The sequence below is a fragment of the Vipera berus genome (genome assembly GCF_964194415.1).
Source record: "Vipera berus genome assembly, chromosome: 3".
In the NCBI taxonomy this organism is placed as follows: Eukaryota; Metazoa; Chordata; class Lepidosauria; order Squamata; family Viperidae; genus Vipera; species Vipera berus.
In genome coordinates this window covers 63,324,244-63,347,841 of record NC_138204.1, presented here as the reverse complement: position 1 = coordinate 63,347,841, position 23,598 = coordinate 63,324,244, and the positions used below count along the sequence as shown (strand labels likewise).

At 37.3% G+C, this 23,598-nt stretch overlaps 1 protein-coding gene across 2 annotated transcripts in view; it reads left to right on the top strand.

Annotated features, from left to right (window-relative positions):
- The first annotated feature begins 4,995 nt into the window (after positions 1-4,995).
- The window catches only part of TUT4 (terminal uridylyl transferase 4), a 49,135-nt gene continuing 30,532 nt past the window's right edge, over positions 4,996-23,598 (top strand). For both annotated transcript variants that reach the window (XM_081323437.1, XM_081323438.1), the window contains exons 1-9: positions 4,996-5,102; positions 6,302-6,377; positions 11,387-12,057; positions 14,132-14,295; positions 16,751-16,867; positions 18,543-18,720; positions 20,292-20,380; positions 23,090-23,141; positions 23,314-23,383. In XM_081323437.1, coding sequence (XP_081179563.1) covers positions 11,496-12,057; positions 14,132-14,295; positions 16,751-16,867; positions 18,543-18,720; positions 20,292-20,380; positions 23,090-23,141; positions 23,314-23,383 — 1,232 coding nt within the window. In that variant the 5' untranslated portion in view covers positions 4,996-5,102; positions 6,302-6,377; positions 11,387-11,495. The remainder of the gene's footprint in view (positions 5,103-6,301; positions 6,378-11,386; positions 12,058-14,131; positions 14,296-16,750; positions 16,868-18,542; positions 18,721-20,291; positions 20,381-23,089; positions 23,142-23,313; positions 23,384-23,598) is intronic.

Here is a 23,598-nt window from a genome sequence, read left to right as displayed (position 1 = left end):
GGTTCATAAATTCACATCTGTCTGCAGGTTCAGAATAGGCTTAACAAAAGCAGCGCATTTAGCTATATTTAGAAAAGATCCATTGCAATGAATTGGACATTAATTAATACATGTCTATTTATTGCAGCGTATGTCTAACTTTAAATCCAGCCTAGCAAAACTACAGTATTGCAAAATGCAATATTACTATTTTTGTTGTTCTTTGTTTCTTCCTGCGTTTCAATGGAAATTTATGTCTCTGGTTTTTGTTCTGCTTTTGCTATGTGCTTTTATCGAAAGGATTAGAGAAATGCCACCAGACTTTCTGTCAGTAATTTGTGATATAAAGTTCCTAAAGCCATACTATATTAAGAAATATATTTCTTTCATCAATATAAAGAATTAATTCAAATTTAAGTGAGATTGTCAGCTCAGAGATTATCTGAATCAATTCTCAGCCGACATGATGAGTTGCATGTTTACATGATATTCAGAGTCAACTATTTCTTTAATGGTCACCAGCAATTCTCTAGATTCTGCCTGAGATTTACATAACAGATGCTTATATTTTTTTTTCAGCAGAAAATAATCCATAGGATATATACTAAATATATATAGCATAATATTTTAGACGCAAAACCATTTTCCAAATGTTTTGGAAGTTTAGTTCTTTGGCCAATTAATAAAAATAATGAACTCAATAGTTTCACACTTGACCCTGGAATAAAAGCTAAAATTTATGGAACAGAGCCTTATACAGGTAGTCCTCGATTTACAACTACAATGCAGCGCAAATTTTTTGTTGCTAAGTGAGACATTTGTTAAGTTAATTTTGCCCCATTTTACGACCTTTCTTGCCACAGTTGTTAAGTGAATCACTGCAGTTAAGTTAGTAACATAGTTAAGTTAATCTGTCTTCCTCATTGGCTTTGCTTGTCAGAGTTGCAAAAAGTGATCATGTGACCCTGGGACACTGCAAACATAAATATGAGTCAGTTGCCAAGTGTCCAAATTTTGATCGCATGACCAAGGGGATGCTGCAATTGTTGTGTGAAAAACGGTCATAAGTCACATTTCAATTCTGTTGTAGCTTCAAATGGTCACTAAGTGAATTATTGTACGTTGTAAACCTGTAATGCTTATATGCAATTTTCTGTTTTCCAAAGGAAATGTTGCTCTTCATCTCTTGCAATAAAGAGAATCCATCAGTTCTTCAGCAGTGAGAATGTGAAGAAGTCCTTAAAGTATACTCCTCAAATGTAGGCCCGTGTACATGTGACACTAATCAATCTAGATCAGGGGTGTCAAACTGCCAGCCCATGGGCCAGATGCCTCATAGCAAAACTGCACACACCCCATTGCCAGCAAAGGCAAAAAAGTTGTGATACGTTGCGACACGTCACGTGACATTGCGAGTTTGACACCCCTGATCTAGATAGAGCTAAGACTGTAATGACAATGAGGCAGAAATCTACATTAAATGTCTTTTGGATCTGTCATTGATTGTATTGTCATCATCATCATATACGCTCAATATGAAATTATCGCAATAACTTAAAAAAATCCCTCTGAAGACAAACTATCATTTATAATTAGGATAAATGCCGGCATCAAACGCCCTTCGCCCAGTGCGCTCTCACAGGGAGGGTCTGCTCAGTGTTCCGCCGGTGAGAGATTGCCGGCGGGTGACACCCAGGGATAGGGCCTTCTCAGTGGGAGCGCCTGCCCTCTGGAACCAGCTGCCGGTAGAGTTGAGGACTGCCCCCGACCTCCGATCATTCCGCCGGGGCCTGAAGACCTGGCTCTTTGAGCTCTCGGGCCCAGGCTGAGGAGAAAATTTTAACTGGGGTTTTAATGTACAGGGTGAATTTAATGCTTTTTAATTGGTTTTAACTTTTGTATGTTTTGATTTTTAATTCCCTGTAAACCGCCCTGAGTCCTCAGGGAAAGGGCGGTATACAAATGCAAATATTAAATTATTATTAAATTAAATTAAATGTCTAATAATAGCCAGTGGATGAAGTTGTAAAGTTTTTCGGATTCAGTTACTGCAACAACCTTCCTTAAAGGAAATACTGATGGGCAGATACTTATCTGGTTTCCCTTCCCTTTTTCTCCTGCATATTTTCTTCCTGTTTTTCTTTTTCTTTCACATCATGGTTGTATTTTAAACAAAAAAAATTGTCCTTGAAATTGAACAATCTACTCTAAAGATCAGTAAGTATTATGTTAAATGATTTCCAATTTATTTAATATGGTTTTACCTATATTTCTTTCACGAAATACTTCCATTTCCATCTTTTTTTATATGACAGTACTGCAGAATAGATGAGGCTGGAAGAGTAATTGACTACAATACCCAGTGATGATTTCAATATGGATTTTTAATTATTTAATTTATATAGCTGCCCAATTAATGTGCAACTCAGGGCCTTGTACAGAATTAAAAATAGCAAACAATGATAAAAAGACATTAAAATATAATAAAACAGATTGCAGCAAGAGGCAACATCAAACAACTAAAACAAAATCAAGAGCCTGGCACTCAGACAAATAGGCCATCAACAGGCACATAGAGATAAACAATGTCTACATACTATCAAAAGAGGCAGTAAAAAAAGCCAAAAAGGAAACAAAAAGACCACAATACCTCATCATCAGCAATCAATACCCAGATGAGCAGAGATTTAACACCAAAATTAGCACTTGACCAACAATCAAGAGTAATACACACACACACACACACACACACACACACACACCATAAAGGAACTACCAACTTAGAAGTTAACAGTTAACAGCCTACAAAGAACCACCAAGAACTTGCCAATCAATACTGGCAGGGCAAGTCAGTAATATATAAAAACAGCAAACCCCATTCTCTTCTAAGACTCATATTACCTAATTTGCAGGTGCAAGAAAACAAACTCAAGGGACACCAAGGACTCTGCAATCAAAATTGCCATAAAACTTCGATTCTTTTGTTTCTGGGACTGCACACGGCAACGGAGGACAGGGAGCTGCAGCAGAGGGATGAAAGAGCTGCATGTGGCTCTAGAGCCATGGGTTGCTGACCCCTGATTTAGGCTAACTACCCACAGAAAGGCATTCGATCCTGACCAGCTCAAGGTTCACTCATCCTTCATCCTTCCGAGGTTGGTAAAATGAAGACCCAGATTGTTGGAGGCAATATGCTGACATTTGTAAATAAGTCTCAGTGTTATTGCTTGTACTATAAATGAGAAGGACTGCTGTCTACCTTGTTGGAAACTAAAAAGGTTGGTAAAGAGGATATTATGAAAAGAACAGTGGAAATAAAGTGCTAAGGATGGTGGCAAATGCTAGTGACCAGAGGGACCAGGCTTGCTTCTTGCTTCTTTCTCCCGACAACCCAAGGCACATTTCCGATCACACTCATTGCTAATCACCTGACTGCATTAGGTCATTAGGAGATAGTAAACCTCTGCATGCAGCATTCTTAGTGGATAATGGGTAAGAATATAAGTATTATTTCAATAATGTTAGTCCAGAGTCATGTAGTGCTGAAGTTGAAGTAATAAATGATATATTGAAGGATATCATACTGAAGGTAAGCTAATCAACCTTAGCTTGAATGATCATGTTGATTGCTGATGCATACAATCAAGCTAATGTCAACACTTCTTTGTTGTTGCTTACAGGTTGAACTCTTTGGAATTTACTATAATCAAAATAGAGTCAATCCATTTCAGATACTTGAAAGATACTGCCATTTGGATATGCTGTACCTACAATATCATCCACATTGTTGGTTAAAGTATCTACTGGTCTCACCTGTCAGAATCATCACATGTTGCATCTCTTTTCATGGGTCATACTCTAACATCAGACCAAGACCCGTCTGAACTTCTACTGATCTTTTTTCTCCCTTTTTAGTGCATTACTATAATGTAATGTCATGATTGTGACATGCACTCTACACAAATGTGCATTATGCATGGCTTTTTTTTAAAAAAAAAGTTTATCCCTTCATCCAGCCTTACATGTATGACTGGAAAAATAACTCCATGCATATTTTAATAAACCTGCTTTTATTAGTGTTTTGTACTGTTGTTTTGAATTATTTCAGGCGTTGTTTTATTATATATTTTACGGGTGTTTTTATTTTAAACTACTTTTAAAGATGCTTTAATACATGAAGTTATATAAATAAAAATCTAGGAGGATGTACTTGAATTAGTTGTTGCACATCTATCTATCTATCATCTATCTATCATCTATCTATCTATCTATCTATCTATCTATCTATCTATCTATCTATCTATCTATCTATCTATCTATCTATCTATCTATCTATCTATCTATCTATCTATCTATCTATCTATCTATCTATCTATCTATCTATCTGTCATCTCACTTAACCAATAATGGGTAGGGAGAGTAATCTTCACGGGAGATTTGTTTATATATGAACGATTATGTAGTTTCTTGGCTACATGCTTGCAAATCCGTAAGTAGATAACGGTGCTTTCCTTTGACAAAAAACACAAGCACTGAATCCAACTTTTATTATTGCCTATTTTCCTTCGCACTTTCCGCGGGGCTAGAAGTAGCTACGAAGGCAAATGAACTAGGAGAGCAAATTAAACCCAGGGAAGAATTCTGGGCCGACGCGAGAGCCGCGGACGCCCTCGCGCAGAGAGGCGAGATAGCAGCAGTCGCTCCGGCAAGAGTAGCAGCTCCTGGCTAGGCGTGTTTGTGTGTTTTTTGTGTTTGTGTGTGTTTGTGTGTGGAGGGGGGGGGTTATCTTGTTTTGGAGGCCTCCTGGGTGGAAAAACAATTTTCCCCCTGAGCGAGGAGGAGTCCCCTCCCCCCCTTCTGTAGTTAGGGAAGCCGCCTGACTGTCTCAGCCCCGAGGTAGCCCGGCAGAAAGAAGTCACTGCCGCTTCCTCTTATCTCCCTCTCTCTCTCTCTCTCTCTTTCTCAGGCCGGTGTTCCCGTTCTTTCCCTTCCCCCACAATGCAGTGCGCGCCGCGGCTGACATGGCGGCCGGCCCCGATTGAGGCGCTCGCGTCTGGGCCTCCAACTGCCGGAGCAAGGCATGGACGGGGACGCGGCCGGGGCAACCCTGGGGTGACAGCCAGGTATTTGCGTCCCGGGGGGGGGGAGAAGGGAGTCCAAGGCGATTTGTCCGCTTCTGCCAAACGCTCCTGCCTGCTTGGGCCCCGGCTGGCTCTTTTCCTTCTTGGGGGTTGAAGTAATTTTCGGGGGGGGGGAGGGGGAGGAAAGAGGGGCTTTTTCGCCCCCTCCTCCTTTAAAGTGGTCTCGGAGGGTCTCTGGTTAGGTGGCGTATCCGGAGCCCCCCCCCTGCCCTGTTTCCCCAGAGGTCTTGCCAACTCGGGTCTTGGGAACCTCACTTTCGTTTCCCAGCTTTTGTTTCCAGGGGCGGGGAAGGGAAGGTTAGGTTTCGAATCAAAAGGCCTGAGCGAAGCCGTCCGTCCATGCCTAACAAGAGAGTTGTTTTTTGGGGGGGGCTCGGGGTGGTGGTGGTTGTTAGTTAATGGTGAGCCTGCAGAATATTGAAAATCGCCGCTTTTGACCTGCACGTGTACTTTGAGGGCTCGTGGGGGGGGGGGAACATTTATCCCGTGGAAGACGCCGTGCAGATTGTGGGGAGAGGGGGGGGATTATTTTTATTTTAATTTTTTTTATTTTATTTTAATCCCATTTATATTCCGCCCTTTTCCGAAGACTCTCAGGGCGTCCTATGAAGAAGAGTGGCGACTTTGCGACAGAAAACTGATTTGAGAAGGCTACTTGTAGGTTTTGCTAGGAGAAGAACTCCTGAGGGGTTATATTATATATTCGAGGGCTTTTTCGTTTCAACTGTAGGTTTTTTTTAACGTGTTGATTTTAAAATTGTAGGTCCCCGGAAGGCCCCTAACAGCAGAATAGAAACAAATGGGGGGGGGGGTGTCTATAAAGAATTCCATGAACAAAAATCAGACCCCCTTAAGGGAGCCTATTGTGTAAAATACGGATTGTGCATTATATTTAAAGTTGTTGATGTGTTAAGGCAGGGGTCTTCAAACTTGGCCCTTTTATGACTTGTGGACTTCAACTCCCAGAATTCCTCAGCCAGCTTTGCTGGCTGAGGAATTCTGGGAGTTGAAGTCCACAAGTCATAAAAGGGCCAAGTTTGAAGACCCCTGTGTTAAGGTTTCTGGCCTTCTGCCATAGCCTTACTTTGTTTTCTCTTTAAATATTCTCGTAATAATAACAATAAAAAAGTTTTCCTGTCTTCAACCAGTGAAAAGGCTAATTATCTGCATTTTGCAAACAGGAAAACTGAGGCATCCCACTTCACCAAATGTTACAAATTTACCTCATGCCTGCTTTGTACACCACAAAAACCCTAGGTAAGGAGTCCTGACTCTGAATATAATAGTAAGAGTTTGTGCATGTATTTGTTTTCACTGCATCAGGTGAAATGGCAATGGCCAATTTCACAGTCAAGCCATTTTTTTTGAAAAAACAAAATGTTATATGGGCATGCTTTTACTTTGTGCTCCTGCTTAATGTTAATTCACTGTAATATTCTTTAACCGTATAAAGATATGCAGAACATTTTTAAAATTGCAGAGTTTGTGTCAACACTTTCTGAGTCAGTATTCTCAATGAGGTTTTTTTTCCTTAAGTGATAGCCCAACACAGAACTAGGAAAACAGTGCCTAGGTTGAACAGATCTGAATTTTTCTGGCAGTATCCCTCTAATGTATACACTTTATAGGAGCATACATGAGCACTTCTGTGCTAGAAAAAAAGCAGTAATAATTTAAGGGTATGTCATTTGCTAAAATAAGGATATTACTGTAACAGAACAAATCATTTTGAAATTTATAACTGCATTTTTGACAGCAAGTAAATTGGCATGTTGCAATGTGTATTTTTTTATTAAAATACACAAATAGGAACAAAATACAAAATTGATTATATCCTTTGTGTGATATTATTTGGCTATATTAAGGCATGCAGTAAGTACCGGTAGTACATGCTGTGTAACATGTACATGTATAAAAAACCCTAATACAGACAACTCCTCATAAGAATTTTAAGAAATCTATGGGATCAGGCTAAAATACTGTATTGTGTATCACATAATAGTTAACTAAATGTATTCAAGAAGTTCAGATGCATATATGGAAAGGTAATAGCCTCCCAACTCAGTTTTTCCTAGCTGCTATTATTTAAAATATATTGCCTATGAATCAGACATTAACCTAGTTATTAATAGTCCTATATTCTATCTTAAAACTAAAATTAGTAGACATCACATCTCATAGTAGCAAATGTAATTTTATTATTCCTTGTATGAAAAGTGTTTCTAAAGCTATTTCCCAATTTCAGGATGTTAATTTTGCAATAGGTTCATGGCATTTTTATAATTCCAAAGACTAAAGGAATTTAAGCAAAATCAGGTTAACTATGTGATAATATGCATGATTGTCCACTTTCAGCAAGAAATCTTAGTATGACAATTTGAGTTGGATTTTTCCTACAAGTGCTGTTTTTCCAAAAAAAATAATAATAATGGAGAAGTCATTTCAATCCCTTTACAAGCTGTGCTTTTTAAGTGATAAGTTTAATATACTTTCTACAAATCCTCTTGTATAGGTTATTCTGAGACAATTTGTATAATATGTTTATACCACTGCACCTTATATGGTCTTTAATTTTCAGAAAATAGTTGCTCCATGTTCAAAAATATGCTAAGATCTATCTCAGTAGCTGAATTTACTAGTTGATTAAGTAGTAGTATTGGATTGGTAAAACTTGTCTATTATAGTGTATCTTTGGATATTAAACAAAATAAAGCAGTTCTTTCATGTTACTGTATATACTGATGAGGATAGTATCATCCTTTTAATATTATTGATTTCCAGAAAAAATACAAAAATTCTTAAAACAACAGCAAAGGTCAATTTAAATAAATCAATATAAACAAGGGCATTTACAATTAACATCTTTAAATAGGAAGAAGTATAAAAGTATTTCAAAAAATCTGTATAATTATGAGCAAAACCTATAGCCAAAAGATAACAAAATCTAATATAATCCAACAAAGCTGTGCATTTAAATATGAACCTGGGAAAGAAGACAGTATATAAACAGTGAAATAAATATTAATATGTTAAAGAATGGTAGATCTGATTTTAAAAACAAAATTAACATATAGGTGAAAAGTGCATCAGCCTCACTCATAACTTCCCTTTCTGTGATAGGTCACCTCTACTAATACTTCTGTCAGAACTGAGAACTGAATTAGTGGTATATCCTTTATATATCTTTCTAAATACAGTCTTCCCTAGTTCGTTCTTTATGAAAGAAAGGTCTAACATGGCTATTTTCGGTTCTAGTTTGGCCTCTCTTTGTTATCTTTCACTCTTCGAATTTCTTCATGAAATCTGAATCATTTTGCACCTTATTTTGAACAGTTAATTATCAATTGGACAATCATTTACAACTTAATCCAGTAGCAGTGATAAATAGCTCAATTCTTTTAGCCTTAACCCAATTGTATTTATGTACAGATTGATAAACTCTTTGTTATTCATGTATTAAAGTATTGTTTAGGATTTCATACATTATTATTTAATATATAGCAATAGCTTTGGGGTATGGTGCTTTGCATTGCTTGGGGTAGTTAGCTATTGGCTGAATTGCTTTGTTAAGCAGAAATGACACCAATTTGAGCAGACCATCTGTCTCCTGCTCAGGAATGCCTGACCATAAAGGTGATGAGCAAGCCTCTGATACCAAGTTGTTTAGTAAGGAGGAATGTTATTGATAAGATAAAGGTCTTAGTCTATCTTGTAACCTTTAGCTGATCTGTATTACTAAGACCCCTTGAAGATCTATGCAGGATGTTTCTCTTAATGATTGGTTTACAATGTGTGCTTCCATGATTGGTTCATGGCAATATATGCTTTTCAAAACTGTATAAAAAGGGTCCAATCCAAAGCAGAGGTGTGCCCATTTGGAACTTGCTTTTGGGTAACTCCTTTACTTGCAAATAAAAGATTTCCTTTCTACCTGTCTGGTGTGGTTCATTGCAGGTAAAATGATCCAAGCTTTCTGGGACTACAAGATCTTGGATTTGTGTGTGTGTGTGTGTGTGTGTGTGTGTGTGTAATTTTTAGGATCTGATATGAAATCCTGAGGATGGTAGGTGACTTGAGGGTGCCCCCCCTAATATCTTTATTTTAACTTTGTTTTAATTTTAATTTTAATCTGTTTTTAAGTAGGTTTTATACTGCTGTATTTTTATTGTAAACTGCCCAAATTCATTTAGGTGAGATGCTTGATTTAGAAATTTGTTAAAGAAATAAACTGTATTTAGGAATTAGTACCGGTATTTAGGTAATCAGATTATTGCTACTGATGTGTACAAATATGACTCTTAAAAATATTCTTATCTTAAAAGCAAAATATTTAAAACCATTATTATTTATGTTAAATCTAAAACTATATGATTTCATTTACTTATTTTTACTAGTTTGCTTGTTTATCCAATGATAGTTTGCAAAATATTGAATTAGAAAAATGTTCTGATTTAAATTAAGAAGCTTCTGAGTTAAGAGTTTTCATTGCCCAATTTAACAAACAAATCTATAAAAGTTATATTAATTTTATGTATATTAATTTTGGCTATGTAAATGCCAGAATTTTTTATAACAAGGATATGAAGTAAAATAATCGGTAGAAAGAAATTACCGTAATTAATATACTTACTATATTTGTACAAGTGATATAACACTTGAAAAATATTTACATTGAATGTCTTTATTTCAGATATTACAAATCAGTAACATGCCCTTTTCTTATTTAATCCATATCTTAATTTAACATGCTTGAAAAGTTGTGAACATAAACACATGCATATTGAAGATAGTTACCTAAAAAGTAACATTTATGTTTTCCCTAGATTGACAACATTATGATTGTGCAATTTGATTATAATAGTATTCATTTATAATAATATTTGAAAACAATAGTGGTTTTGTAAACAGATCTTCTGAATAAAGTAGTAGAAAGCTTTGCATTTCACTGTCCTTCTTTGGTCTTTTAGTGCCCAAGGAACATTATCCTGTGTTTGAAGATGGTAGCGTATATAATTTTGAATGAAATCATTTTATATTAGAACTCATTTAAGAAATTTAGAAGGCAATCACTACTTTTTTGAAAAATGTTATCTTCTCCAGACAAACTGGGAGTTGTCACTATTGTCACAATTATATACTTTTTCTACTCCAGAATTTGTTTATTTTGTCATAGGTCCACCACAGATGGTAAAAAATTCCTTGTTTACATTTATATTTCCACATACATTTGAAGTACCTTTATATATATTTGACAATTTACCTAGAGTTAGATATTGACAGTACATCATTTTATAACATTTTTCTTTTAAATTATAATTTAATGTAAAATTTAAACCCTTCATCCATATGCTTTTGCTTACATTGTTGTTCAGTCATCATAACAAAGTTCTTTGCCCATTGGATCATATAATGCTTCACATACTCATTCTCCAAATTCAATTTTAATATCAATTTATAAAACTTAGCAGTAATGTTTTCATCATTATCACACAATATAGTTTTCAGTTCATTTTTTGCAAAGACAAATCCATAAGTTTTACTATCTAATTTAAACCTTTCTTTCAATTGTAAATATGTAAACCAGTGACAGACATGTCCTTCAAATTCCAACTCATCTTTGGACTTGGGGGTAATTCACCATAGGTCCGCCAATCTGGCCTCGTCGCCATTTTCTAAATAAAGCTTCCTGCAGTGACAACCAAAGAGGCATTTATTTGAGAACTTTATATTTATTCCAAACCTTTAGAAAGACACATCTTAACAAACTGGTTGTTGAAATTAACATTTATGGTTAACCTTATCATAAGTAGGCCTGCCATCCAAATCTAATTCATGACCCTCCAGATCAAGTAGCCTCTTGTTTTGGAGAGTCACCTTCTCTTTAAGTTAGACCAAACAATAAACATCAAAATACAGTTTCAAATGTGGTAAACCCAACCTCCTCTTTCTTTAGTATCTTGCACTAATTTATATCTAATCTTGGTTAAAAATGATTTTTTTATATAGTAATAAAAACTAATTTTGGCTGAATGAAGTATAACATAGACCTGCACAAAGTCTTTCAATTAGACATGTTTTGATGCACATAGCAGGGCTTATGAAGCATTTCTTAAGATTGATAAAGCAGCCTCATTTTTTCCAGGCTTACATGGTTGCTTTAAAAGCTACTCCCATCTGTTTCATATGTCTGTACATAGTCCAGGACAACAGACTGAGGAATATTGCTTTATATTTCGTAATATTTTTTACATGTTTGTTTTTTCCAGACAATCATCCAGATACCCTGCTTGAACAGAGGATTTTGCTCCATCCAAATTGTTGCAAAATTTCATTTCAGATCTTCTCAAGTGATAGAAAAAGCAGGTCTTCTTAATAATGGAAGAAGGCAAGATTCCAAAATCTGGAAATCATGACATAAGAAAATCCACCCGTATTATGTGTGAAGAAAGCAAAACTGCCAGAGCTGTAACCAATCAAAATTATAAAACCAACAGAAATGACAAGTCTATAAAAGAAGTTGGGAAAAGTTCTACAAGTGGTAACAGTTTCAAAAAAATTAAGCAAAATGATGTTTGTCCTGAAAAGTCAGGAGACAATAAATCACGTAAGACAAATAGTTGCATTCCTGGATTTAAAGACATGGGATCAGGTCTTCAGGATCAGAATCATAGCAAAGGAAAAAGATTACCAAATGGATCAACAGCAGTAGAAAATCAGAAACCATTAAAAGTTCAGCTTGCACACGAAAGCCTTCCAACTTCTCATATTTTAGAGAATGGTGCCAGCACAGACATCTTACCAACTACCCAGAGGGGAACTCCTGAATTAGCAGATCCACTAAGAGAGGATACCTCAACAATTAATGCTAATTGGTGTAAAGACTCAGAGAAAAGTGATTTGGATTTGAGATCAGTAGAACAAACATCTGAAGATTACTGTAAGTGTGCATTCAAGTGTTGTTGTTTTTTTAAAAAAAAATCCTGTCAGAAATTAAAGCTTTTCCTTGTGTTACTTATGTATAGGTTATTAAGTGAAACAGATTGATTTATTTTTTATGTAAACTAAGTTTAAAACAAAAGGTGCTTTTTTGTAGGAATTTATAGAAATTGTAATTCTAGTTGAAAATGGCGTTTTGCAACATAAAATGTGCTATGATAATTTCTTAATTTAAGCACTACTAATTTTGCAGTTTTTAGCTTGAGTTTTTTTTTCTTCATGCTATGTTGCTTTCCTGCTTGAGTTTTCAGAAAGCTACAGAGCCATAATTTAAATGCAGTTACCTTCTAGAAGCTAAGTGAAGAATGACCCTTTTAGACTGGGATCCAATTTTATACGAGTGAAAGTTCGTTCGTGTAATAAAATCTTCTCCCTTCTTCATGAAGAATCTGCAAAATGCTACAGATGTTTTCAGCATGCTGTTGAGCATGAAGAAGTGGGCGGGACAAAATGGTGGCTGTGTTCCTGTCTCTGCTAGGCAGCCAGAAAACAAACTTCTTCATTTTGCTGCCTTAATGAAATCTGCATAGCACTGCAGAAGCTTCTGATTGCTGCAGCATTGTGCATATCTCATTAAGGCAGCAAACAAAGCATTTTGTCTCTGGGCCACATGGTAGTGGCCCGAACATGGTTGCCATTTTGTAGTTAGGCTGCTTCTGGAACTGTGCCACTTGGCCGCACAAAGAAGCAATCAGTTCCACTGCTCTGGAAATTCTTAATAGCTCTTCAAAGGCAAGGAGGAGGTTGTTTAGTATGGTGGGATGGAAATCAGACCTAAGACCTGGGGAGACCTGGTGGGAGTGGGAAAAGGCCTGTGGACACAGGGTATCTTAGGAGGGTGGGGGAGGCCTTGAAAGGGCCAGAATACATGGGCTTCGGCCTGTGCTCTGCCTCCAAGGGCCTCTCCTACCCTGGGGTACCCCATTTTCCATTTAGTGACCTGGGCACTGCTTTAACAATTCACTGGAGAGAGCAGGGATGGAGGAGGCATTAGATGATAGGCTTCACCTAACGACCATTGTGAAATGTGAGTGTTGTTGGCAAGCTCCATTGTGGTTGTATCTCGAGGACTATCGGTATCATATTACTCTAATTGAGATAAAGATAACTGCCTCTGTGCACCATAGCGGCCATGGATTTGGTATATACCAAAGGAGCTGTGGTGATACAATGGTTAGAATGCAGTATTGCATGTTAACTCTGCCCACAGCCAAGAGTTTGATTCTGATCAGCTCAAAGTTGACTCAGCCTTCTATCCTTCTGGGATTAGTAAAATGAAGACTCAGATTGTTGGAGACATTGTGCTGACTTTTGTAAACCACTCAGAGAGTGCTGTAAAGCACTATGGAGTGGTATATAAGTCTAAGTGCTATTGCTATATACACTTGTTTAGTGACTCCAATTCGGACCTGCAACTCGGTCATTTTGAGAAGTGGTTGCTAAGTGAAACTGCTACTGTGGTTATGATCTTACTTCAATTTTCCTTTATAGTAAATGCACTGATTAGTTGTAGGGTTATTTTTTCATAACCATCGTAATAGCAAACAGTTGCTAAACAAGGCAGTTTTTAAGAAGACTGTGGGTGTGGGTGTAATGTGCTCAAGCAACTGCTCATTAAATATATTTTTTTCATCTGTACAATAAAAAGAAATTTTGTTTTTAAGTTATTTATGAATGTAACTCAAAAAAAGATTTTGCATATTGTTTGTATGAAAACAAATTACCACCATAACTTCATCTGAATGATGGTTGTGTAATATGTTTTCCCTAATTTCTCAAGACATTCGTAAAGAAAGTCTCAGTAATCTTTACAACTGTCTTAATATTTGATATATGTGAATAATGCTGAGAATCATCCCATAAAATTTTGTATTTAAATTTTAATTATGGCATTTCCAAACTTAGTTTCCACATTTTTTTTAAAAAAGGATATATGTACATTGCATGGTTTCTTAAATTAGATTTATGGTAGTCTATGAAAAATGTATTAAACATTCTTTTCTTCCTTCTACAAGGTAAAATAAAAAATTCTGACTCTGCTAAAGGAAGCAAGTCAGAAACTGATTATTTAGAAAATGTTGCTGTCATGGACGAATCAACACTGATGGCAGAAGAGCAGTTAGGCTTGAAACAAGCTGAAGAGCGACTGGAAAGAGATTATATTAGCCGCTTGGAAAAAGTAAGTACAGAATTTAATTTGTGTGTGTGTGTGTGCTGGATTGTATACCTAGCCTAAAAGAAGAGTTTAAATTAAAGGATTTGTCTTTAAATTTTATAGTGTAAAGAAGTTTTATCTAAATTAAAAAATTCTTCTAATTTTGGATTAGAAGAAATCTGGATTCCTTTTTAGCATGGCAAGAAACATGCTTCTGGATTGCCTTTCATATTTCTATAATAGATGACAACAGATAATTTTTCAGTTAATTAGAAGGAATTATATATATTTCTTGGTTTGTAGTAAACGCTGAAGGAAACCTATTCATAGTTGATGATAAGCCATTAACGTGTGTGCATAATTACACTTTTATGTATAGTTTTGCTTTGGCACATATCAGGAAACATTGAATATAGTATTTAGGCTGACTTTTCCATCTGAGGCTTCAAATATATTGGAAATCAACAACCACACATTTTTTTTAGTGTTTTCCCATGACTTATCACATGCTACAGGAACAAATCGTGATTAGCAATGCTTATTGTAGAAAAAAAGAGTTTTTCATAGTCTTCTTGTTTCATATGTATGTTTGATCTTGATCTTTCATGTCGATAAGTATAAATATTCTTTTGTTTATAAAGTGAAACAATTAGTCTATTTTAGGATGAAATGTATTACAGGTAGTCCTCCACCTACAATCATTTATTCAACAACTGTTCAGAATTATTGTGGTACTGAACCAATGAATCTTACAATCCATCCTCGGGAATTTCATCTGTTCCAGCACTTTTGCAGTCAAGCGATTGCCATCTGGGTGCTTGGCAACCAATTCATACTTACGATCTGGTGCACTGCTCAGCTATCATGTCATAGCCATTTGCAGCCTTCCTTACCAGCTTTCCCAGAATGTCAATGGGGAAGCTAGCAGGAAGGTCCCAAATTGCTGAAATAAGTGACACACCTCCCCCCCGCATAGCCTTCCCTTGTTCCTGTGCTGCGCTGGTCACTCATGCACTTTACGCATGCTGCACCTCTTGCACATCCCTTTGCTCCCACATATATTCTCCTCAACCCATGTCACATCTCTCACATCTCTTCTCATGGCCTTGCACACCCAGTCCACACCGTAAATGGGTATTCCTGTATGGTGAGTTGGGGCAGTCTTTGTGCACTGTACTCTTCTGTGGTAAATGTACTTAGAAGCACTTTATTGTTACGATGGGAGGGGGGGAACCAGTATAATTAAGTGTCAAGGTAAAAATCACCTTTGTAGAGGGCGACGGACCGTGCTTCAGAGAATGCATGATATGCTTGCAGGAAGGCAAGAAAAACACGACGCATAATCTTACTAAATACCTTTTACTTAATATATAATATAAAAACTAAATATATATTATACAGAGCTAGCTGGGCTACATCCTAACGTAACAGTCAGTAACAGCAAAAAAAATTTTTCTTGTATATGATCATGAGGAGGTTGAAGCGATCTTCTTGCTCATCCTCCTTGTCGTGATTGTGGGGGAGTTTTTCAGTGCCTCCTCAGCCACTATAGTGGACACCGTGACACTGCAGTATCTTGGCAAACACCGGGACCGTTATGGGCTACAACGAATGTGGGGGTCTCTGGGCTGGGGACTGGCCATGCTGTCGGTAGGCATTGGCATTGACTCCACCCGTATTGATGTGCTCATTGAAGGCCAAGGCTGTAAGGCTCCAGACTACAAGAACTACAGGATTGTTTTCATAGTCTTTGGAGTCTTGATGACCCTCTCTTTGATTGTGGCCACCCAGTTCAGGTTCCGGTACAATCACTACAAGCAAAAAGGATGAGATTTATGGGCATTGATGATAATTCAAAATGGAGCAAATACATTGACTCTCATCATGTTATTGTGGTTTCACAATCTGCTACTTTTGAGGAAGATGCTGACTGGTCCAGGATTCATTCTAACGATCCTTAATCACCACTGCCTCACTAGCACTAACTAACTGATAACAGCCGCAGAAACATGCATCTCCAAAAACATAAATCAAACCATCCTCGATACCAAAATGTCAAGGTAAAAATCACCTTTGTAGAGGGCGACGGACCGTGCTTCAGAGAATGCATGATATGCTTGCAGGAAGGCAAGAAAAACACGACGCATAATCTTACTAAATACCTTTTACTTAATATATAATATAAAAACTAAATATATATTATACAGAGCTAGCTGGGCTACATCCTAACGTAACAGTCAGTAACAGCAAAAAAAAAAAAACAATACAGATAACAACCCAGAACTTTCTCTAGACATGCGCACTAAACAGACTGAAACCATAACATAGCTAGTCATATGGGGTTCACTATGGTTACCAGATAAGTTATCACAACAGGTGCAGAGAACAGGGGAAATGTACAGTTAGAAATGAACTTTTCTGACGAACAAAAAAAACGTGCAGTGACAGCTGGATCTTAAAATATGTGGTTTTTCCACAGCGCTCTCCAGAGTATTCTAATTGCCAGTACCTGTGTAAGCTGTGTTTAGTTCACATTGAAAATATCCAGGGAGCTCATAAACATATTAAAGAAAAACGCCATAAAAAGAATATCATGGTAAGTGCTAGAATAAGTTTTGAAATTTTGCTCTGAAGTTCAGTCTTGTTTTAAAATGCATGCTACAGTTTTTAAACATTGGTTGAGGGCAAACCAAGATGAATAGGTACAGGGCTATTTTCATAAGAACTTCGTTGATGGTGAAAAAAGATCCAACGGTTACTGAGCTACTTGGCGTGTAACAAAAATGGCAGAGAAAGTCATTGGGCTGGTATGGGCCCTGTAAGCCAGAGGACAGCGATGTAGGTATGGTCCCTAAGGTTATGGTATTTGTGAAAGAACTGACTCATAGACATGTGAGCAGGAATAGATAAGGGATTTTGTTATTACACATAACCCGTCTGCCTAATGGAATCTCTGCCTAAGTTATGCTGGTCTCAGAATTGATATTGGAGATTCCTAGGGTTATGTTGTTGGGGGATTTCAATGTCTCTTTGGGGCTGTTTTGTCTAGAGTGGTTTCATAGCAGCCCTGACAACCATGTGCCTGTTCCAGTTGGTCACAGGGCATAAACTCAATTTGTTATTTTATTGTGATTAGTTCGTTCTGTGGGTGAGAATAAGTCAGATTTATTCAACCTTAATCATGTTGTTAAGGTTGAATAGGTAGCCATATGCTGTCTATACAGGTAGTGGACCTATTAGCATGGTCTACCCCAAAAGATTTTTTTGATCCAATTCGATTTAGTTAGATTCCAAAAGGTTGTGGAGCTTCTTTTACCAATGCTTCTATTAATGCCTCTGTTGTTTCTTGGGTTAGGAAACTGTAGGAGTGGTTGACGCAGTTTGCCAAAAATAGTTTACCTGCTTTGACCTTATACTAAACCCAGATGAATTGTAGGGGGGTTGCAACAACAAGGTAGATGGGTGGAGTGCAGGTGGAGGAGAGGACCTGATTTAAATCTCATAAAACATAGCATAAAGTCCATTTGAAAGTTTATTTGTAGGTTATACATGTACCAAAGAAACACTTTTTCTGTATATAGTGCAACGAGAAGCTTACAACCTATGAACTGTTTTGGATTTTGAAGCGACTGACAGCCCTGCCTCCTCTCCTAGTTTTAATCAGAACTCTCAAGGCTGGTGGCAATACTTTCAGTGTTTGTTTGCTGTTGTTTTTTGCAGATAAAAATCTCTTGTACAGCATGATCAGAGTGCAATGCTGAGGTTACCTTTTACAGTTGGATCATTTTCATAATACCTGAGGAAGTGGGCAGGCTGCTTTAAACATTATTTTTCATCACATATTCTCTGGATCCTTGTTTTGTGTATAATTTCTGGTCCAGAGCTTTTGATAAACACCAGAATTATTCTCATAAATGCTCCTCAGAGGGAAGGGAGGCGAAAATGTTTCCTTGGTTAAAGATGGATCTTAAGATGGGCAATGTAATGCAGTCTCTTAACTTTCCATGATTATGAGGTAGTGATTGAATAAGTACTGTTTTCTCAACTGCAGGCAACTGAGAGAGCAGATTATCTGACTATTTCAAACTGCTTCAGGACTGACTACAGGCTTGAGACTTCTGTGGATGGCTTGTGTTAACAATTTTCCCCCTGTCTCGCTCATATTTTATTCAGTGGTTATAAGGAACGAATACCAACCTGTTCCCCCTTGCTTTTCTTACTCTATGGGTCTAATACATACATGTCAAACTACTTTTTATGTTTTTTATTAGGAAAAGCAAGAAGAAAATGAGCTCCGTGCCCTCCCCTCTCCTTCCCCTGCACAAGTTGCTGCTTTGAATTTTATGCTGATGGAGGCAGCAAAAGAAAAAGGAATATCTGATGACGATTTCAAAGTCCGCCAAGAAATTGTATATGATATGGAAAAGATTGTTCAGCAATCCTTACCAGGTAACTTCCTGGTGTATCTCATTTAAATGTTAACCAGGTCCGGTTGTGGTTATAATTTTTCAGATTAGTGTGGTTAGCTAAATGCTGCCACCTAGTAGTTTATTTTGAAATTAGAATACCAAAATTAACATAATTGCTTATACAGGTAGTCCTTGACTTATGACCACAATTGAGCCTAAAATTTCTGTTGCTAAGTGAGACACTTGTTAAATGAGTTTTGTCCCATTTTATGACCTTGCCACAGCTTTTAAGTGAATCACTGCAATTATTACGTTTATAACATGGTTGTTAGTGAATCTTGCTTTCTCATTGATTCTGCTTGTCAGACGGTTCAAAAGATGACACTGGGACAGTGCAACTGTCATAAATACGAGTTAGTTGCCAAGCATCTGAATATTGATTATGTGACCGTATGGGGGTGCTGCAATGGTTATAAGGGTGAAAACTGGTCATACACCACTTTTTTCTGTACCATTCTAGCTTTGAACAGTCACTAAATGAACTGTTGTAAGTCAAGGACTACCTGTAATAGAAAACAATATCAACAGGGCATTGATTATTACATGGCCTCTAAAAAAATAAAATTAAACAGTTGTAAATTCTGTTGTTTGTGCTTAATAATAGTAATCTTATAAAATGATAGTTTATTGTGTCCATTGGGTTTCTGTTCCAAGTACTGAAGCACAGTCTTTCCTAAAGAAGCAATAGACAAACACTTTCATTCTAATTGTATTTTGCTCTATTTACATGAAAAGAAAATAGGGCATGGGAAAATATCTTTGTACATTTGCTAAAAATATAATAATAGAAGATGTTGAAGTGGTGCAAATATGAAGGTAAATGGGTGAAACACAAGGAGGAACTGTTGTTGCTTCAAAGACAGACACTGCATATGAATGACAACTTTGAAAAGTGAGAATCCTCAATTGGCTTAGAGTTCATATGGATAAATTGGCTATTTTAGAAATTTTACATCTTCGTGTATAGAGCAACAAAATAAAATTGGTCCAGTTCTGTGAAGTTCTAAACATGCTTATCTGGGACCTCTGCATTCTGTGTTTTTTTGTGTAAGTGTGTTGTGTGAATATGTGTGACAGAACAGTTTGTGTGATGGAATACATAATATACCACCACCCCTTTTATTCAGACCCTTTCAGTTAGGATTCAAACCTGGGCGTGGGAATAAAACCGCATTGATTGTGGTGGTGGGTGACCTCAGGTGGGACAGGTATGGGTGATGCATCCATCTTTGCTTTTCTTGGCCTCTCAGTAGCTTTCAATACCATTTCTGAGTTGGCTTTGGGGATTGGAAATGGATTGTAATATGTTGTTCTGATCAGTCTGCGTAGAACAATAAAAATCTGGAATCTGATAAACCAAGACTGAATTACAATTCATTCTGTCTATATTAAAAAAGAGAGAGAAAGAAGGAGAGTTTCTGAGCCTTGGTTGTCTCATACATACTGTCCTATTTGTATATTTATTACAGCTGTAATAATACAAACAAAAGTTTGGGGAAAACGGTGATCGCAACTACATGATCACTTACAAAACTCTTTCTTTATTTCTAGAGTGTTCATTGAGGATGTATGGATCTTGTCTAACTAGATTTGCTTTTAAAACCAGTGATGTTAATATTGATATAAAATTTCCCTCCACGGTAAGTTAAATATTTGTCACATTATTTAAAAAACTGTAGTTTTATTATATTGAAATTGCAGTTCAAATGTTTTTCCATACCAAGATATGTTCAAGGAAACTGTTTTGTTTTAGCAAGGAATTTTATGCCGCAGAGGCAGTTTTCTTTCTTGAGCTAGTTTCATTCTCCTTGTTTGAAAAATAAAGCACTTTGTCAATTTGAAGCTATTGTATGTCCAATGGTTAGAAGGTTAGTTTAGAAGAGATTCTATGTACAGGTAATCCCCAAGTTACGAGTGTTCACTTAACGCTCGTTCAAAGTTACGTGATGAGTGCTCCCTAGTGCTTATGAGCATGTCCCGAAATTACAAATATTGCAGCACCACGGCAGTCTTTTGCCCTTATGAGCGACCGCAGTGGCACTGCAACATTCACCCTGATTATTCCCTCCTTCCCCACCCCCGCCCCGGGTCTCCCTAGCCACCAGGCCTTCAATACTCACCCTGCAAAAATCGAGATCCTTTGCTTTCTTGGCTGCTCCAGACCTTTGGTGTGTTCACAGAGAATGGAGGCCTAAAGTAACGCAAGATCACGTGAGATCAGTGGGGCGAGATCTCACACTACTGATCTCGCGTGATCTCATGGTACTTTAGGCCTCTGTTCTCTGCAACAGAGAATGGTTGAACCGAAGCCGGGGGACGCTTCTGTGGCCCTCTGGTGGCCTGATCTGGGCACCGGAAGCCTCCAGGTTGCTGCTGCCCAGAAATGGGCCGCCGGAGGGCCACGGAAGCTTCCCCCGGCCTCAGATCTGGGTAGCAGCGGCGTGGAAAAGACATCCTGCGCCCAGTTCGGGCCACCGGAGCGCCACAGAAGCATCCCCCGCCCTCAGATCCAGCGCCAGCGGCCTGGAAAAGGCTTCTGGCACCCAGATTGGGCTGCCAGATGGCCGCGGAAGCATCCCCTGGCCTCAGATCCGGGCAGCAGCAGGAACCACGGCAGAGAGGAGACAGATCTTTTCAAGGTGAGTCCAGTGCGGCAAGAAGGGAGGAGGAAGCATGAGGTGTCTTAGTGGGTCAAGGAGGCCTTGGCCTGTTCCATCACTAGGCCTTCCATGGCCTTCCCCACCCTGAGATACCTCATGTTCACTTAATGAATCTTTTAACGAGATTCACTCCCAGGAGTTTTCGAGTTATGAGTGGAATGGGCAGGCTCCATTAACGCTCGTAACTCGAGGACTACCTGTATTGAGAAGTCTTGTTCAGCTCCTATAATTTTTGAACGAGGTCTGGAGGCAAGACAAAACAACCACTATGCTCCTTTTGGTTAAATTGGAAAAAGTGGAAACAAGTTACTTCATGAAGTAGCTTCAGAAGATGTTTTATACATTCCAGTCTTAGATCCCTTTGAAACTTGTGCCGAGCCCAATAGGAACATTATTTTGGATTTGGATTTCAGTTCAGTTTGCGTACTTCCCAATTATATCTACTGTAAAAATTTGGATCAGCATTAGATACAGAAAACTTTAGGTGTTCACTGCTGTCTGTTTATCAGGAGTTTTGCAGCTCAGATGTGGTAACTCTTTGCGGAATATTCAGATCCTTTCACTGTATGCTCAAGAAAGAACGTATACAAAAATGTAGGGCCCTGGGGGATGTTGACATTTAGTTTTTACAGGTTCCAGCACCTTAGCTTTAGACGTTTTCAGACAAGGAAGGTAGCAAACATTCTGACCATAGGTTGATTAAACCTCTCATGCTAATAGTGAGGATTTTACCTGGGAATTCTAAAAGATGTTTTCCTAGCAGAGCTAGAAAACATTTGCTTGTAAATGCAAAAATCAGTATTCTTCCAATATTATATAGAATGTACATAGGTAGTAATTTATTTTATTTCCAGGCAGGGCAGTGTGATCAGATTCTTGATGTAGAGGGGGATATTGAGCAAGAAAAGTCGTAAAATGGGGCGAAACTCACTTAACAAATTTCTCACGTAGGAACACAAGTTTCGGGCTCAATTATGGTTGTACGTTGAGGACTATCTATAGGATTATCTGATGTTCCATCTGTATAATCTTTTTTAAAAAGTTATTGCATAATGTAAAAAGAAAAGCAAAAAGAAAAAGATGTGTAATTACAAAGAAATTATATGTAATTTGAACTATAACATAAAAGCCTGGGCCAAATGGGTTATCAATACAGTAGTAATAAAAATATAAAATCTTGGTCTTGTGGCAATTTTGATATGACTGGAAGCCACACAAATAGGATGAGTTGATGCTTCCTTAGTACTTGATAAGGTTGCAGATTCCCAGGTCTGGAACTCTGGCTCCTTTTGATGCTGTGTGTTCAACTGGGGTGCCTTCCTTCTTCTGGACCTAGTGAATTAATTTGTCTGAAAACTTTGTCCCCTGGCCTTTAGGCTTAGCAAAGACCTAGGTCCTGCTTTTTATATGCCAGTTTAAGTGTGTAGCAAATTTTCTGTGTAGTGTGCTGAGTAGGAAAAAGACTGACACATGAGTTAACATTGTTAAAGTTGTTAATGTCTACAATAAATGTAGACAATATTTTCATGTTTGTACATACAAAAATATGCTATATTTGTACTCTGCCAGGAAACAGGATTGGGGAGCACATTTGTATTATGATGATATTAATGATATTGTATTCAATAGACTCAATGTAAAAATAAATAGAATCAATGTGATAATAAATAACTTCATTCATTATTTTAGATGAGTCATCCAGATGTTCTGATACAAGTGCTTGATATTTTAAAAAATACTGGTAAGTTTGTGCCTTCATTATTTCTTTCCTAATTTCTTCATAATCTGTTGTGGAGAAAATAAGGGGATCTTACAGAGCTATACATATATATGTATTACTCAGATGACTTTCAGTCAGCATGGAGGTAGTATGAAAATGATTATTATTTGATATGCTCTATTTTCTCCTTCAGGATCTTACTCTGATGTGGAATCAGATTTCCATGCCAAAGTTCCTGTTGTTTTTTGTAAAGATGTTAAAAGGTTTGTTTATTTTTTTCTATATGGTCATCTTCAGAAGATAATGGTTAAGATATTACTTTACGTTTCAATGTTGATGGACATTTTGCACTGTAAAGGACTTAATTTAAAATTATTTTCTCAACAATGACAGTTTGGACAAAATATTAAGCACATGACAAGCTGACTTTAAATAAGAGATCTGCATACATTCATAATTTTTCCATTAAAAATAATTA